At 37.9% G+C, this 17,524-nt stretch overlaps 1 protein-coding gene across 1 annotated transcript in view; it reads left to right on the top strand.

Annotated features, from left to right (window-relative positions):
* Positions 1–17,524, top strand: part of fmn2b (formin 2b) — a 120,167-nt gene that overhangs the window by 40,699 nt on the left and 61,944 nt on the right. Inside the window, exons 5-11 of the mRNA XM_016662634.1 lie at positions 922–977; positions 1,119–2,071; positions 7,271–7,415; positions 10,076–10,163; positions 14,171–14,232; positions 16,559–16,650; positions 16,986–17,115. Coding sequence (XP_016518120.1) covers positions 922–977; positions 1,119–2,071; positions 7,271–7,415; positions 10,076–10,163; positions 14,171–14,232; positions 16,559–16,650; positions 16,986–17,115 — 1,526 coding nt within the window. The remainder of the gene's footprint in view (positions 1–921; positions 978–1,118; positions 2,072–7,270; positions 7,416–10,075; positions 10,164–14,170; positions 14,233–16,558; positions 16,651–16,985; positions 17,116–17,524) is intronic.

Here is a 17,524-nt window from a genome sequence, read left to right as displayed (position 1 = left end):
TTTGACAAAATGCTGAAAAGATGAATAATAAAAAATAACTATATATAGCACAGCTACATTCAAATAGCAAACTAAGCCAATGAGAAAGTGCTTTAACACAAGACGTAGGATCATTAGAATAACCACATATCTGCACATATCTGACAACATGGTCCACAGTGTGACTTGAGATGTTTTGGCATTTTTCTTGTGGCCTTTGGACGTAGGAAGAAGCACGTGAACCAACAGAAGAATGCCTGTTTTTCCCAGCCTGCAGGAAAAACAGGAAAATAGCAGAAACATTAGAATAATAAATAAATTATTCTAATTTTAAAGAGAAGTGTGAGCAAAACTAACCAGACTCACCTGTGTGTGTCACCATCATATTCATTCAAAAATACTCTGCCCACCCAGTTTAGTTTAAGACAGCCTGTTTTCAAGTGTTGAATTAACACTGTATTTTTAACATACACCACCAATGCTGGAAGTCTAACACTTTTGATTTTGCTGTGCACAATTATGACACTTCTACATTCTTAATTGCATTTTAATAAATATACAATTCATTAAATTATCGTAAAATACAAGTTTTTTTTTAAAATATACCGATTTCACATTAGATGTATCTTGCAGCATTTATGGAATTGCAGCTGGATAAAGTCGCTATGACAACCTGGACAACAATGTTTTAACATAATTCTATACTTATGTGAAGATGTAATGCTTAAAAAATTGTTTAACAAAGCCAACATAGATCCAGCTCAGAGGCCTGTAGAATCCTGCCATCAGTCACTGCAGCCTACACTGCAATGTAATGCTGTAATGTAATAAAAGTTACTTCCTGTAGCTTTAATGTTACCTCTTACTATTACTACCTTCTTTTACTCTTCCATTGTGTTTTAACTAAAGTATAATTGCTCTACTGTGATATTTTTTGCCTAGATCATTGTGAAGATGTCTCCACAACAAGACAACAAGACCATGAGGAGAGATCAGAGGTCTGTCCTGTTATTTTTCTCTGCATTCTATAATTTTGTTGTGTGATGAAACTATCCTTCTAGTTCTGTTTGGTAGGAAGAGTGCAAGTGAACAAAGACTTTACATTTTTAAATTTGATTATGTATTTTTCCTTTCTGCAGGGGGAATATGTGCTGCCGTCAAAAAAACTAAAGGAGAAACATGTTAATGTTATCCAGCAGCTTGAGCAAACTATAGAAGATCTCAGGACTAAAATTGCTGAGTTGGAACGTCAGCCCCCTCTTCTGGAGGAGAAGGGTATAACAACCATCACCTCCACCACCGACAGAGAATGTGGAGGAAATGAGAGCCTATTGAGGTCTCTCTGTGATGCTCATCTGCAAACAGAGGCAGGGGCCTCTGTGGGATGCCAAGAGGTCAAGTCAGTGCAGACCTCGCCAATGGATGATAGTTTTAGGTTCAACATGCTCTGTAGAGGGCTGGATGGAGGCTTTCTGCAGCCATCATCCAATCATGATTGTTCATGTCAACTAGAGCCTTGTACTTCACCTCTTCTGCATCAAGGAGAAACTGTAATTCTTCACTCATGCCTGAATTTGGTCCCACCTCCTCCTCCTCCTCCTCCACCAGGATTTCCAGACCCTCCTTCTCCACCTCTCCCAGCACTTTCAGCTCTCCCTCCTCCTCCTTTCCATGGACTTCCAGGCCCCCCTCCTCCCGTACCTCCTTCTCCTTTACCAGGGTTTTCAGGGCCTCCCCCTCCACCACCGCCTCCTCCTTTACCAGGATTTCCAGGGCCTCCCCCTCCACCACCGCCTCCTCCTTTACCAGGATTTCCAGGGCCTCCCCCTCCACCACCGCCTCCTCCTTTACCAGGACATTCAGGCCCTCCACATCCACCTCCTCCTCCAGGATCTGGGCCCCCTCCTCCACCACCAGGAGCAACTGGCATTCCAAGTCTTCCAGCAGGAATGGGTTCATTGCCCCCTCCATTGCCACTGGGTCTGTATTCTCTGTCTTTAACTCAGGATAAACCAGCCAGAAAAGCTGCAGTGGAGCCACCTCGGCCAATGAAGCCCCTTTATTGGACCAGGATCCAGCTACACACAAAAAGGTATTGATGTTGACCAGACAACTGTGATGTTATTGGCAAGACATTACTATTGCTTTAGTTCTGCTTGCTTAAAATTAGGGGTTGCGTGACTTCATATTTTTTTGAAGTTGACCACAACATGATAGTCGAGTTGATTAGTCACAGTGATGTCACAGCAATGAAAGCGAAAGTACGTCTCAGCAACTTAAAGGCTTTATTAGCTATGTTCACGGCAAATATTGACAAAAAACCCCAACATTTATGTTAAGTCAATTATGCAGAATTAAAAGAAAAGTAACCATTCTACATGTGTTTCCATTTTGGTGGCCTTAGGATTGCATCTCTGCTTTTTGCAGATGATGTGGTCCTATTGGCTTCATCAGGTAACCCTAACCCTGTCTCCCTAAGTGGGGGAGTTTAAGTATCTCAGGACCTTGTTCATGAATGAGGGAAAAATGGAGCAGGAGATCGACAGACGGATTTGTGCAGCATCTGCAGTGAAGCGGGCGCTGTGTTGGTCTGTCATGGTGAAGAGAGAGCTGAGTTAAAAGGCAAAGCTCTCGATTTACCAGTCGATCTACGTCGATGTACGTATGGAACATCATTAAACAAACTTATTACGAGCAGATCCCGTTTGAGTAGTTAAATTCAGTGCACCCACTTGCTGCTCCTCCGCCCCAATGTGCAGCAGGACGCTCTGCTGACTCAGCAGCGGCTCTCTGACTTTGGGGGATGAGCCAACATGCATACTGCGGCAGAGATCACCTCTATCAGATCCTCGGATCCAATGTTGTCAAACAGTATTTTTATAAGCTGAGATAGAAGCTTCAACAAGCAGGGTGATGCTGATCAGTTGGATGGTTAAAAACACGACATCATGACGCATTACCGCACATTACTCATTACTTTATTTTCAAGGCCTGGAAAGTCATGAAATTTAATTTCAGGTCATGGAATGTCATGGAATTTACAAATACGAATTTACAAAAAAAAAATGCTGTTTTTCTCTCTGTGGTGCGTATGTTTCTATGGTTCTGCTCTCAGACTCGACCGCATTTGGTCTCGTCTCGGACATTGAGGACTCAGAATTGTATTTCAAGACTGACCACAACTGTGGAAATGTCACTAAATTGCCAGCATATTGTCCAGTTTATTTGTCAACATCCTTGTTTTCACTGAATGCAAAACATACCAATTCAAATCCAAGCCAGTGATTCTTGAGAAGTGGGACAAAATGGGTTTAAATTTTACCAGGTTTTTTTTTAATTATTCCTGAAGCTTATGTATACTAATATGACAAATAATGTTTTGGAAATGTAAAGATGCTAAGATGCAGGCTCCCAGTTTCAACATTTTTTTGAAAATTACATTTTTAATGGACCTGACCCAGAACGTCGTCATCGCCATCTGACAAAAAAAAAAATATATATATTTTTAATGACCCTAATAGTGATATTTTTACTCATTTTTACAGACAAATGCTTCTCAAGAAACAAAAACAAATATTATTTAAGACAAAAAACAACAAAAAGTCCATCTGACAGAGTAGACACAGAACTGAAGGTGGTGACCAACTAGTGAATAAAATGAAAAACTTGGTACATGTGAAGTAATGCAATTCATGTAAAATACATTAAAATGAATTAACTGTCCATTTAAGTGAGATTTGTCAACACTGAAAACACTGAAAGAATCACTGTCAGTTAAAAACTCTGACGGAGTTGAAAAAAAGCCAAACTACCTCAATTTATATGACGTTATTCTGAAAGAGGCCATGTTGTAGCTCATCAGGTCCATGAAATCTGTACAGTTTACTAAAATTAAGCTTTTATTTCACAAAATTCCATCAAAGTTTTGTAAAATGACAGTTATGGAGTTGACACATCATGGATGTGACGAACAACTTGGGAATAAAACAGAAGAAACAACTAAATAATAACATAAGCTAACCAGAGATAACTAGCCCTCCTAGCAAAGGAAGAGAAAGGAAGAGGTCAATGGGGTCCTCAAAAGTTCTGATGACCCCCAATAATGCCTGATTTGTTTTACATTCTGTTTATGTCTGATGGTGTTGACAAACACTTTGGACAAATTTCAATGGAGTTGGAAAATATATAAAAAATATTTTTAATTTTTTTTGTTGATACTTTTATAATTATTTATCTGAATACTTATATTTAATTGTCATAATATATTGTCTTAGTATTCCTTTAATTGTTTTAAACTGTTATAATGTATTGATATGAAGGACCAAAACCGACATAAGAAATAAAAGAATAAATATATAAATAAAAGAATAAATATATATTTTGATAAGAAATAAAAGCACAAATATATATTTAGTTTTTCCTTTTCCTTACACGAGTTTCCGTCAAGAAAAATAAATATTTTGCTTTGCCGTTTTTTGCTTCTCCCTTTTCTGCTTGCTGTTTTTCCGTTTGCTGTTTTTCTGCTGCATCGTTATGTTAATGAGGAGAGCTGCCTTCTATGTCTGCTATTGGCCAATAGAGCTTTGGGAGCAACGTCACTGCGTCAGACGTTGTGGGGCGTTTAGGTCCAGTCGCTCGTTGCCATCTTTACAGGCCACAGACCAAAACAAACGTTATCCCGGTGGTTTTATTGTGTAACAGACTGCAGAGAAGTGAACCTCCAAGGCTTGAGAATATCCAACTTGAAACTAAGCCGCACCCACAACGTTTTTGTTTTCTAAACTGTTAACGCACATATATAAACCACACTGGGCTATAAGCCGCTGATATCTCCGCCGCTTTCGGTTTTCCACAAGCAGAGGGCTGTGTCCTTAATAAATCTGCTATTAAGGACACAGCCCTGTGTCTCCAACACCGAACCGTGGATTCGTTCACGCTGAGCTTAAGTGCAGGGCTCGATAGCCCTCAACTTAAAAGCTGCATCACATGAACATCTTTGTTTCTATGATGACGGGTTATGAGTTTGAAAACATTTCTCCATTGTGCCTGCTGCTAGCATGTACTTGTTCTAAATGAAAATGAGCGCTTTCTTTGATTTCCAATTTTGACTTACAATGATTCACTTCCTGCTAAAGAGCCCTGTGGCGGTTGAAGAAAAATCCACAGAAAAGCCGCAGCGAGCTATAAGCCACGTGGTTCAAAGCGTGGGGGAAAAATAGTAGCTTATTTTCCGAAAAATACGGTACGTGTTTTTGTTAGCGCTGTCACACATTGTCTCCTTCTTTAACTCGCACAATTTACTCAAAGACAGAGCGCAGTGTTTGTCTAAGGGGGAGATGATGTCTGTCTTATCACCGGTAACAAGCGATAAACATCAGTGAGTAATTCCTCATGATAGAGGACAACAGAAAGTATGACAGCAGAGCACGGGAAGGAAAGAAAGAAAAAGTAGAGCACGACAGAGAGATGATGACAAAAATATCCAAACGGGAAATGGGTTTCCTGGCTGCTGGAAACATGCAACAGAACAATTGAAAGAGCAAGAAAACGGTGAAAGTCACAGAAAAGTAGCTCTGCTCGTGAGTGAACTCTATGTGAACTCAAACAAGCGCGACTAGCTTTATGATGTCTTTCAGTCATATACTTTTCTTTCTGAATCTGTTGTACGTGGGACATGGAAAACTATACTGCACTTTGCAGTGCTCCTGTGTTGCTGATCACCTGGCTAGACACACAGTCTTTCAGTCTCACAAACTGGGTCTGTTTGTAAGGTAGTCATAGATCCAGGTGATTGTCGAGGCCTCCATCAGTCTTCTGGAGTTACTGACAAACCAAATCAGGCAGAATTGTGTTTATGCATGGAAGAAATAAAAGAACATGGTCCTCACATTGTTGTCTTCAACTCCATGGTGATAAGCAAACTGCAGGGAGTTCTGATTTGTGCTTCACACTTCATACTATATTATTCACACACTGAATTCACAAACTACTTGATAGTAGCCACATCGTCCCTGGGGCAGTTTGACAGAGCACCAGGCTATCTGACTACCACCAGCAGGCAAGGCAGGTGAAGTGTCTTGCCCAAGGATACAGCGACACAGGTAGATAGAGAAGGAATCAAATCGGCAACCCACCAGTTGCAGGACAAACTCCTACCACTGTTGCCACCATCGTTCCTAGAAATCATGTGATGTTGACTCCCACACAAGATTCACCAATGATAACTGGTAAATATTGCAATGACATCAGTTGTGATAAATCCACTTTTTCCTTTCTCTCTTTATGATCACTACTTCCAGCCTTCTATCAGGTACCATATGTATCAGGTAGGAATATACTGCAGTCCTCTATTTATCTGCTGTAGATTCTCACACAGACATAGTCTATCTAACAAGTCTACCCAAATATGATGCTGGGATATAAACAAAGAACTAGAGACACTTGGAATTACCAACAATTAATGCATTCTTTTACTATCTTTTATAATAGTAATATTGCACACAGAAATTATGACCAAATTTGCCATTTATAGTGCAATCCTAGAATTGTGCATGCACTTTTTTTAAACTGCTATGAAATATCTACTGTGAAATTGGTTTATGCTTACTAAAAAAATGGAGCATTTAATTTTAATATAAATCTCAGTTCAATTTGTAAATTCTGTTCAATTTCATTCAAAGTAAAGTCTAGATTTGCTCCCCTGGACTCAGATAATCTCCAGTCAATTTTTCACAGGGCCAATCAGTGAACAGAAGAAGTTGTAAACAATGAAACTGTTTTTTTGTGCCACTTTAGAATTATAGTCTGCCTCTAGTTTTATCAATGGCAGTGGAGGAAGTGAACTAAATTGTTCACTCTTTGATGTTGCTCATGCTTCCAAATATTGAATTAAGATTAGCAGCTGCCTTGTTCAGCTCAACACTTCTCTTTTTGCAGTGGAGGATGGTTGTTTACAGCGCAGGTGAGTTCCAGTAAGCTTCTTAGTATCAAACTTGTACAGTACATACGTCACATGCAAGCATCCGCAATTGGATAAAAGTTAAAACATCAATAGAGTCCACACCTCCAGAGAATAATGGTTTCTCAACAGTCGAGAGCCCAGACCCTCTGTAGCCTGATTTTCTATTGACAGAAGAAAGATTACTTTAAACTTATGTCTGCCAAGGGTATTTTGGCCTGTGGATACATTGGCATGATTTAAGCTATATACAATCAAGAAAATAGTTTTTCTAGTTAGTTCTCAAGGTTTGGTTTGTTACATGAAACTCTTGAGCCCTTTTGTGTTTTTCAGGGACATTCCTTCTTCACTTGTGTGGGAGTCGGTTGAGGAACCTGATGTGGACTTTGACGAGTTTGTGGCACTGTTTTCGAAAACAGCAGTTAAAGAAAAAAAGCAGCCACTCTCTGACACCATAACAAAATCCAAGGCAAAACAGGTCTGTGTATTAAGAATGTTTAATATCTTGTATATTATACAAAGCAAAAACATAAAGAATTAACATACTTTCAAAATTGGCAACAATTGAATAAATAAATTATTAAAGTTTCTAAGAGATAAAGCCACTGAAGTTCACAATTTTTTTCTTTATATTTGTATATTTTAAAGAGACATGATTAACACTTCTTCATGTTTTAGATGTCTCTGTTGCAGAACAGCTGATTCAAATGATTACATGACTTCCTCTGCAGCCATCAAGTGCTGCAGAAGCTTGTTAATCACTGACTTATTCAGTCTACTTGTGTGGCAGAAGAAGGGAAACACCTAAAATATACAGGGCAGTGGTCCCTGTTGACTGGTTAGATTCTGCTTACCATCAATCAGTCTAACAAAGCTAAAAGCAAAACCAGGACAGAGCCAATTATACAAAATAAATGCAATATTTAAGATGCAAAGTTTGAAAATGTCTTCAGTATATTGAAAGACTATATCAAAGACCAAAAGTGTAAAAATTGTAAATTCAGTCATGAATTTGAACATCTTGCAAAGTGATTGAATAGAAGAATGTCGTGGCAATATTCTAGCCTCTCTAATTGCCCTGCTGATGCTGCCACTTCTATAGATACCAACAGATATCCATGTCTGTCTGTCTGTCTGTCTGTCTGTCGATACCAACAGCATGACTGGTGATTCACCAGGGGATGGAAAAGAAAGCTATGCCAAATAGATAATAAAATCATCTGTGGTTTTGCTAAACAATGGAAAAGTGCCAGCCTTTAAATGTGTCATTGAACCTTGTGCTGACATTTCTACCTCTATACCAAACCAAGCCAACCCATGTCCTAAACATATACGTTCTGGTCAGAGGTGCTTTGTTGTACCAAAATCAATGTGATGAATTGGAAGGGACCAATGTTGTGTTTTCTTTTTGGAAAGAAAGATGATGGGATAAGTAACTTAAATTAAAACCTCTGGGGTTTTTTAACCACTTCATAAGGTGGTTACAAATCCTGATACTTCCAAACAGGATTTTCTCTTAACCTAGCAAAAGAAGGCTCCTGTAATTTTTTGATAAAGACTGGATTTCACACATTATGTATGTGTACTACTTGTTTATTATTCTTTTTCTTTTTTTAAAAAAACCATACAGCTCTGCCATGATTCCATCCTGATTCGTCACAGTTTTCCCCATTATAATAAAATGTTACTTTTTCCCCACTCACATAGAAAGTAGTGGCACCTGCCAGTGGCAGCCTTACAATGCTGCAAAACATCCCCAGAACACGACGCTGCCACCACCATGGCTCAATGTAGGTTATGGTTATGAGCTGTGCCTGGTTTTCTACAAACCAACTCTTGGGACTCACACGAACAACTTCAATACTGGTCCTTGAAAAATAATTTCATGCTCAAAGTCCTTCAGGTTCATTTTGGTAATCTCCAGACAGGCTGCCGTTTACCTTTTAATAAGGAGTGGCTTTCATATGGGCATTCTATCATAGAGACTTGACCAGTGGATCACTGGAGAAATGGTTGTCTTCCTGGAAGGTTCTACTCTCTCTACAGAACGCAGTACCTCGCAGAGTGACCATTGAGTTCATGATCACCTCTGTGACTAAGGCCCTTCTCCCCTCTCCCGGATAGCAGTCTAAACTGCTCTATGAAGAATCCTACTGGTCCCAAGCTTCTTCCATCTACCAATGATGGAGGCCGCTGAACTCAGTGCGCTATTCAAAACACCAGACATTTTTCTGGGTCCTTCCCCAGATTTCTGCCTCAAGACAATCCTGTCTTGGAAGTCGTCAGGCAGTTCCTTTGATTTGATTCTTGGTGTTTGACCTTTGACCTACACTGTCAATTATTGGACCTTATATGGACAGGTATGTGCCTTTTGAAAGCAAGTTATGTAAACTAAATGTACCGAATTTAAGTTGTGGAAACATCTCAAGGGTCATCAGTGGAAACAGCTCAGTTTTGAGCTCATGGCTGAAAGGTTATGAATACTTATGTAAAAATGTTATTTCTTGTTTTGTTTTTTTAAAGGTTTTTGTAGCACTAGTTGCATTTATTTAACCCTTGTATGTAGAAATGGGGTCCAACCGACGCCACACACGTAAAACTTGTATCATTTGCCATAGTCCTCTATGTTTGCCTCAGCCCTCGCACGCACAAGGGCTAAATGACGTGACAGACTCATATAGTGCTTTTCAGGACACTCAAAGAACCTTTTCAATGAAATGAGTCATTTCCATTTACATGCTAATGATGGCAAGCAACTGAATTGTAGCCACAGCTTCATTTCTCTGAGAGAGGAAAGGGTGCTGCATTGTGCTAAAGGCTCTTCTAACCAAGGAGGAAAGAGGATCACTCCGCGATCGCAGGGCAAACTCCCTGCAAACTCTTTGCAGGGAGTTTGCCACCGATTACATGTGCCCTCACCCATACCCCAGTTTTCTGTTTTTAATAAATTAGCAAAGTACTCAAAAACATCTGTCCACGTTGTCATAATGGGGGATTTTGAAGAAAGAGATTAATTTAATACTATTTGGAATAAGGCTGTAAACATGACAAAATGTGGAAAAAGTGAAACGCTGTGAAATTTTCCTGACTGCACCTGTATCTGTTACAACTTGTTACTGACTTTGGGGGTTTTTTTAGGTTGTAAAGCTGCTGAACAACAAGCGCTCTCAGGCTGTTGGGATTCTCATGTCTTCCTTGCACCTCGACATGAAAGATATACAGCATGGTGAGCAGAGAAACTGAATTAACTGTGCTCAGCATTGTACCTTTTTATTTTTGTTGTCCACGTTCACCTGGGCACTTGTGCTATACAAAAATAATATCTGAAAATGGAATTGTGATTGCATAGATGACTTTATAAAACTAAGACTAAATCAAGTGTCCGTGTAGACAGCTCTGGCTATGATTTTTCAATACTGAAGCACTGTGACTTTTGTAAGACATCCTTTTGACTGATGACTGGTCAGGGCTACCGTCCACAGCATAAACCAATCACCATTCAGATTTTATTCCCATGCCAGAACATCAAGGGGCAAATGTCATGATTCTTCCACACATGGATTTTCTAGACTGAATGTGGCTTTGGAAAAACTTCTATCAAGTGATGCCATAGATCAATGTTTCCCAATCCCGGTCCTCAAGGCACACTGGCCTGCATGTTTTAAATGTTTCCTTGCTTTAAAGTACCTGATTTAACTGATTGAAGTTCAACACATGCCTGTTATTCGCCCATTAATTGAAATCAGCTGAGCTGAAGCAAGGAAACATAAAACATGCAGGGCAGTGAGCTTTGAGGACCAGAGTTGAGAAACACTTTTGTTCAGGGTTTAGGGTTTGTTCAACAAAATCAAACTGTAAATGTGCTCATTCAATGTGTACAATTAAGCTTTGTCTTCCTTCACCTTTTTTAAGTGAGGTTTTCAAATGGAATCGTTATCAGTGTCATTGGCTGGTGATGAGGGAGGGGGCGTCATCTGATCGGCAGGACAGGTCTGAGTTGAGGTCAGAGGTCAGACGCACCGCAGCGAGGCTCAGACAGAGGAAAAGGAAAGAAGCAAATAAAAGTCAATTAGGTTTTGTCTGTCTTTCTGTGTTTTTTACACAAATATCTTCCATATAACTTTTCTTTCTTTTCGTCGTATAGTTTTCTAGCCACTTATTACCCAACATTTTAAGAAGTCATAAATCATTTCCTTATTCAAACACATATAAACATGAAACATGTTAAAAGCCGCAGTCTCTTTTATCCTGTACAATATTAACCTTTAAAATGTAGAATGTAAGTTTATGTTAACTTAGTATGAGTCACGTCTCACCAGAGAACAATGGATTTCTCTAAATGTGTTGATCTCAGTGCTGCAGACTGTGAAGCCAGCAGGCAGCCCTCCTCTCAAGGCCTAAGAGAGACATGAGGCTGGATAATGTCCAGGTCCGTACCTTACTCTGACCTCTGACCCCTCCAGATATACAGCTAAAGGATCATTTCACCAAGTTGGTGTTATAATCTAATTACGACGCAATACATTAAACATTGTTCTCTGAGGAGAATTTTATTATTTAGTTTTATCTTTCAGCTTCTCCTCATTCAGGAAAGTCATAATTCCACTTGGAGCATACAAAAAGGTTGTTCCCATGTTTTGTTGGGGTTTTTTTATTTCGGTGAGATGTCTCTCAACTGTTTTTTCTTTGAAAGTGTAGAAAAGCTAAAGAACAAAACAAAAACAAAACCACCCATTATTTCCCTTAAATAATTACTTTCTTTCTTTAGGCGAGAAAAAGAATAAGAACACCACAACCTTCCCATAATTTTAGCACTATGTAATTTTAGCTTGAAATGTTTTGATATTACGTGCTCTCTCAGAGAAAATGCTGGAGAGAAGAGCACTAATGACTCTTTCATGCACACACATCAACAAAACAGCAATGACACTTCCTATCCGCATGAGGATCTGCCCTTATGGGGTCTCCTCGAATAAAAAGAGGCTCTAGAAACCTTTCCTTCTGTAGAGCTTTAGTTGAGATGCTGTCAACTGGGACTCTAACCTTTCAGACTTTAGTCAAAACGCCATTTGACAAGGACTCTAACCTCTAGATATAACTCTTTTAAAATTCACTTACGTTTCTGTCGTTTTCGTGTTGTCCGGTTGGATCTTGTCAATCCACCGTTGGCAGACAAAGTCGGACCTATGTCTCTGGCCCAGCGAAGAATTTTACCTCCCGGGTCTTTGTTTCCAAGTCCTGTTGACTCTGGCCATGCATGGTTTTCAGCGTGTCGTTCTTCGTCTGTCAGCGAACGGGTATGAGAGATCCCGGGTTTTGGCCCCAAAATGATAGGCATTTTCCGTGAACCTACATAAAAGAACCACAGACAACGTATATGAATTTTATGGCTGAAACTTTTGCAAAAGGAGAAGACTCAGTAAACTGCTCCTCCAAGTCGTTCACAGAGCGTTCTGCTTTCTCTCTGCTAGAGCCTTTTATTTGGGAAAACAATAGTCAGAAAAGATAAACAATAAAACAGATGCCAGCTCTAACAAACACTCAAGTCATCAAGCCCTTTCCCTTGAGAGCCATTTCTTCCAAGGATGAAGGGAACAATCAGTTCACAGGAACACACATACTCAACACAGCAATCAAAAAGTTTTAGCACATCACGTCACTACTGATTAACATTATACTGAATAATGAACTAAAGTAATAATAAAAATGATAACACAAAAAATCTCTAACAACTGTAATACATGAATTATGAAAAATGAAGACATTCATACTGCCAGTATCTAAACACACTACAGGGTAAAGCGTACAGGTGTCCAAATCTCCAGCGGTCATTAGGCTGAAAAATTCAAACTAAATCTGGAAAATAATAAAATTGAATTTGAAAAAGAAAATTAAATTAATTTGGATGTAATCAGAGGCGGAAAAATTAGGACAATTCTAAGGGCACCTGACCGACAGGGGGTCCCCCACAAATTATGTTTTTTGTTCATAGAAATAAAAAAAGGGTTAGGGTTAGGGATCCAATTTTTGGGCCCCAAGATTCCTGGTGGTGCCCCTGGATGTAATGTATGCTTCCACCCAGGGAGCTGCTGCCATGTGGAGGCTTTCGCCTGGGCTGCCAATTAGGCACACTATTGTGGACTCATTGTCAAATTTTTCTGAAATGGATTCAGCCTGATTTTAAAGTGTCTGTCAGACTAAAAGTTACTGAGATCCAAGATATTAGCCGTTCTATGACACGGAGATGTGTTTACTCAGTCAAAAACCCTGCTTAATAACTTATAACCATAGATTTCACGATACTCCCAAGCACTATCGTGAAATCTACGCGCATCTTCTTCCAAAAGACGCTGCTTGATGATCGAATTAGTGCGTTTTATTTATGGACAGGGATATTTTACACAAGTTATTCACAGACATTAGAAAATGCTGCTTGCACTGGGACAGGACAAACAACAAATTGCTTATCATTTATAGACTTCAATTTAAAAAGTGAGAAAACACCACGGGACAGTGAATTTTTAATTTAAGCGAAATCAAAGCTTGATAAAAGTGCAGAAAGCAATAACTAATTTGTTTAAATTAAAAGACAGTGATGCAGTAGATAAAAAGTAACTGCAGATGCTATGAGATAAAATTGTTTATCAATGTTTATACATACCAGCAAGGTGGAAAAAGTACAAGAAATTAGACTACTCGAGCAAAAACAAAGTTCTGCTCATCACAAAGGAAATGAGAGCATATTGGTCTCAAACACTTTTTATTTAAAGGAGCAAATATATAAAAATATTATGTGGATTTTTAATGGGACATTAATTTCCGATATATTATGTCAGCTGCTGTTTGTTACTCCTATCTAATAGTTTTAAATAACTGACTCCAAACTAAGCACCTGATTTTCTGTTTTCAAATGTTGTCAATACAAATCATAATCCCCTGTGATTGACATTTTAAGATATGTAACCAAAACACCTTAAATTTAGATTGCAATGTGACGGCAATACTAAATGATATGGTTGGTATTCCTTTAAACACTTGAAAGTAACTAGAATTATAAATTACATATTTAGAAGATTTTTAATTTGTAACTACCATATTGACACAATTGATGTGCTCAATATTATCAAAGAGAATATTGGAAAATATCCTATACTATCTTGGGATGAAGTTTCTTTAGAATGGATTGTCCTGTGAAAACAGCTGTGAGCAGTGACTTTTCTTTTTGTTTTCTAGCCGTCTTGAACTTGGACAACAATATAGTGGACACAGAGACCCTGCAAGCACTTTATGAAAATGTAAGTTGCTAACAGAAATTTCCTCCATTCAGGTTATGTTGCTTGTCATCCCAATCACTGGCTCTAAAAGCCTTCACGATTTTATCAATAAATCTAGCTTAGAATCAGGTTTGTTTGTTTTTTAAGCTGCTTGTGTACACCCTTTCATCTGAGATGTATTTTCTGTCCTAGGAATTTGCTTATAAAGGAAATTCCTAAAATTGTCATTTTAAAAAATGACAATTTTTAAAAATCATGACAAATGATTTTTGTCATTTTCTAGTGAAAATTGTCATTTTTTAAAATGTTGAATCCCTTGATTAAGTGAGGGCCTACTAATGCAGAGCTGTGACGTTTAAAGACTTCAGCCTCCAAAAACACAACTAAGTTGTCAAGTTGATTTTAGACTTTTTACTCTTCCTACATCAACTATTTGCAATGGCCACATTTTTTGAAATGTAAGGAGCTACAGTTGAATATTTCCCTCACAAGGCATCAAATATTTGTTTTTAGCTTCCTTAATACTGATTTGACATTTACAAAGTAAGTATATCTTAAGAATACATACATTTCTTCAATATAATCAATTAAAACCAGCCATCAAATCAAAAATAGACATCAATAACTTTCACCTAGGACAACCATCCCTACTCGATAGCATCAATAAAATCGCAAATTCTCCAAAAACACTCTCCAAACTATATAAACTAAAATCTTCAAGCAATAATGCGCCTCAAATTCCGATCACTAAATGGGAAAAAGATCTATGTTTTGTTTTTGTTTTGAATGTATCTTTTTTTAATGTATATGAAGGACATTTTGGTGACATGCCCTGCTTTAAATATGTCAGCGCATGTCACCAAAATGTTAAATTTGTTCTTTGGGTTGTGGAAGTTGATAAAGTGTGTCCATTGAAGGACGCCGTACTTGGCGTCTGTTACTGTGCGCTGGCAGCTCAACGGTCAGTATTTGCTGTGAATTCTGAAGGTAAGCAATACTGACCGCCAGCTCCTCACTGTAGCCAAATGATACTTTTAATATACAAGTAGTTAGTTTTGTATCGTTTTGTCTTTTTCTTATTTTTTTATGTTGTATGTTTGTTGTATCTGTAAACAAAATAATAATAATAATGATAATAATAATAATAGCGTTACGAGACTTATGTTGACACGCAGTATTTGCTGTGAATTCTGAAGGCGAAGCCGCTGCGCTGTCAGCTGGTCTGAATAAATGGTCTGAACCACGATGTTAACCGCCATGTGTGTCCGATTCCTGCCTCAAGTTTCCTTCCGACAAAAAACCTTTAAAGAAAACAAGGAACAGCGAGGTGTCATCTCACGCTGCTGGGTTACATACACATACTTGTTTGTTTGTTTTGTTTGTTCTTTTTGTTTGGTTATTTGATCTCTACTGCTGTTATTCGTTCTGTCACATTGTTAATTATTTTGTAGATCAGTACTCCTTTTGTGCTTTTTGTCGCTCTATAATATTCGTCGTATATATATATATATATGGAGGACCAAAACCGACATAATAAGAAATAAAAGAATAAATATATAAATAAAAGAATAAATATATAAATAAAATAATAAATATATATTTTGATAAGAAATTAAAGCATAAATATATTTTTGGAGGACCAAAACTGACATAATAAGAAATAAAATAATAAATATATAAATAAAAGAATAAATATATAAATAAAGGAATAAATAAAAGCATAAGTATATATTTTGATAAGACATAAAATCATAAATACAGTATATATTTAGTTTTTCCTTTTCCTTACACATGTGTTTTCCGTCAAGTAATGTATATATTTTATTTTTCATTTCCCCTAAACATGCGTTCTTGTCAAGAAAAATAGATATTTTGCTTTGTCTTTCTTTGCTTCTCCCTTTTCTGCTTGCTATATTTCTGCTTGCTAACCATAACCATTAACCATAATTATATTGTTACGATGCTAGTCATAACAACATCAAAGAGAAAGGGAAAAAAATGAACTCATACACAAGAGATTCTACCATGTCTTTATATATAAAATAAAGTGTAATTAAAGTTTTAAAGAAAGCAAATTGCAAAAACCTTAGACGTGGATTTAAAAATAAAATAAAATAAAACTAATTTAAGGTGAGTGCACTTTCACTATAACATTACAATTTCTAAGGACATCAATAAAACATAAAATGTATTCTTCTAATTTTGTTTTTCTTTCTTCTAGTTTTTATGGACTGTTTTCTTGCATGGTTATTGCTGCAGTGGAACAGGAACAAAACACTAAATACATATTTTTGCTGCTACAATTATTACTCCATATTGTGCATAGAATCTTGTATTTTTCCCACAGAGAGCACAACAGGAGGAACTGGACAAAATCGAAAAGCACATAAAGTCCTCTAAAGACAAAGAGAATGCTAAGCCTCTGGATAAACCTGAACAGTGAGTACTTCTCCCACCAACTGAAGTTTAATTACTGGGCTAAATTGTTCCTTGAACTTGAATTATGTTCTTTGCTCTGCACATGTGTGCACTGTTTATGAGGAAAAAGTGCATTGTTGACTTGTCTTTATTATGACTAACCATGGCTAGATGGCTAATTGTTGTATTTAGTTATGACTTTTACTGAAACATGAAAATGATATGAAAATATATTTATAAAATTTTTAACAATTGACAGACATTCCAGAGTTGTTTTAATTAAAATGCACATCTGCAATCCTGTGCTGGCAGAAGCAATCTTACAAATGCCTGCTATCTCATTTGGTTTGTTCCAGATTTCTCTACCAGCTCTCCCTGATACCAGACTTCTCCAGCAGAGTTTTCTGCATTCTCTTTCAGTCCAGCTTCTGTGAGTGTATGTCATCAATCACAAGGAAAATTAACACACTGCAAAGGGTATGCAAGGTGAGTCATCAGAACTTTTACCAAAAGCTCTTGGTAAAAAACATTTAAGAGTAATTCAGTGGAATTCAGAACATGGTTTGGAAAATAAAGTGACTTGTTGGAACCATGCTCCAAGTCACAACTACTAACAACCACTAGCACAGAGGTTCCCAAACTGTGGGGCGTGCCCCCTAGGGGGGGCGCCGTGTCATCGCAGGGGGGGCGCGGCAAGCCGTCAGGATGAAGAAAAAAACATGAACACTGTATGCGCTGGGTTTTTACCTTAGAATGGCCAACTCTCTGTTATTCCTCTGTCAATTTGATACAGTAGAGGCTTCCACACTTCCCATATCTTTGTCCTCTGTCACTTTTATCAGCAGTTAAAACTGTTTAATCTGTTGTTAAACAGTTAAAACTGTTTAACAACAGA

The sequence above is a fragment of the Poecilia formosa genome, unplaced genomic scaffold (assembly GCF_000485575.1).
Source record: "Poecilia formosa unplaced genomic scaffold, Poecilia_formosa-5.1.2 Scaffold382, whole genome shotgun sequence".
Taxonomy (NCBI): Eukaryota; Metazoa; Chordata; class Actinopteri; order Cyprinodontiformes; family Poeciliidae; genus Poecilia; species Poecilia formosa.
This window is presented reverse-complemented; position numbering and strand designations above follow the sequence as displayed.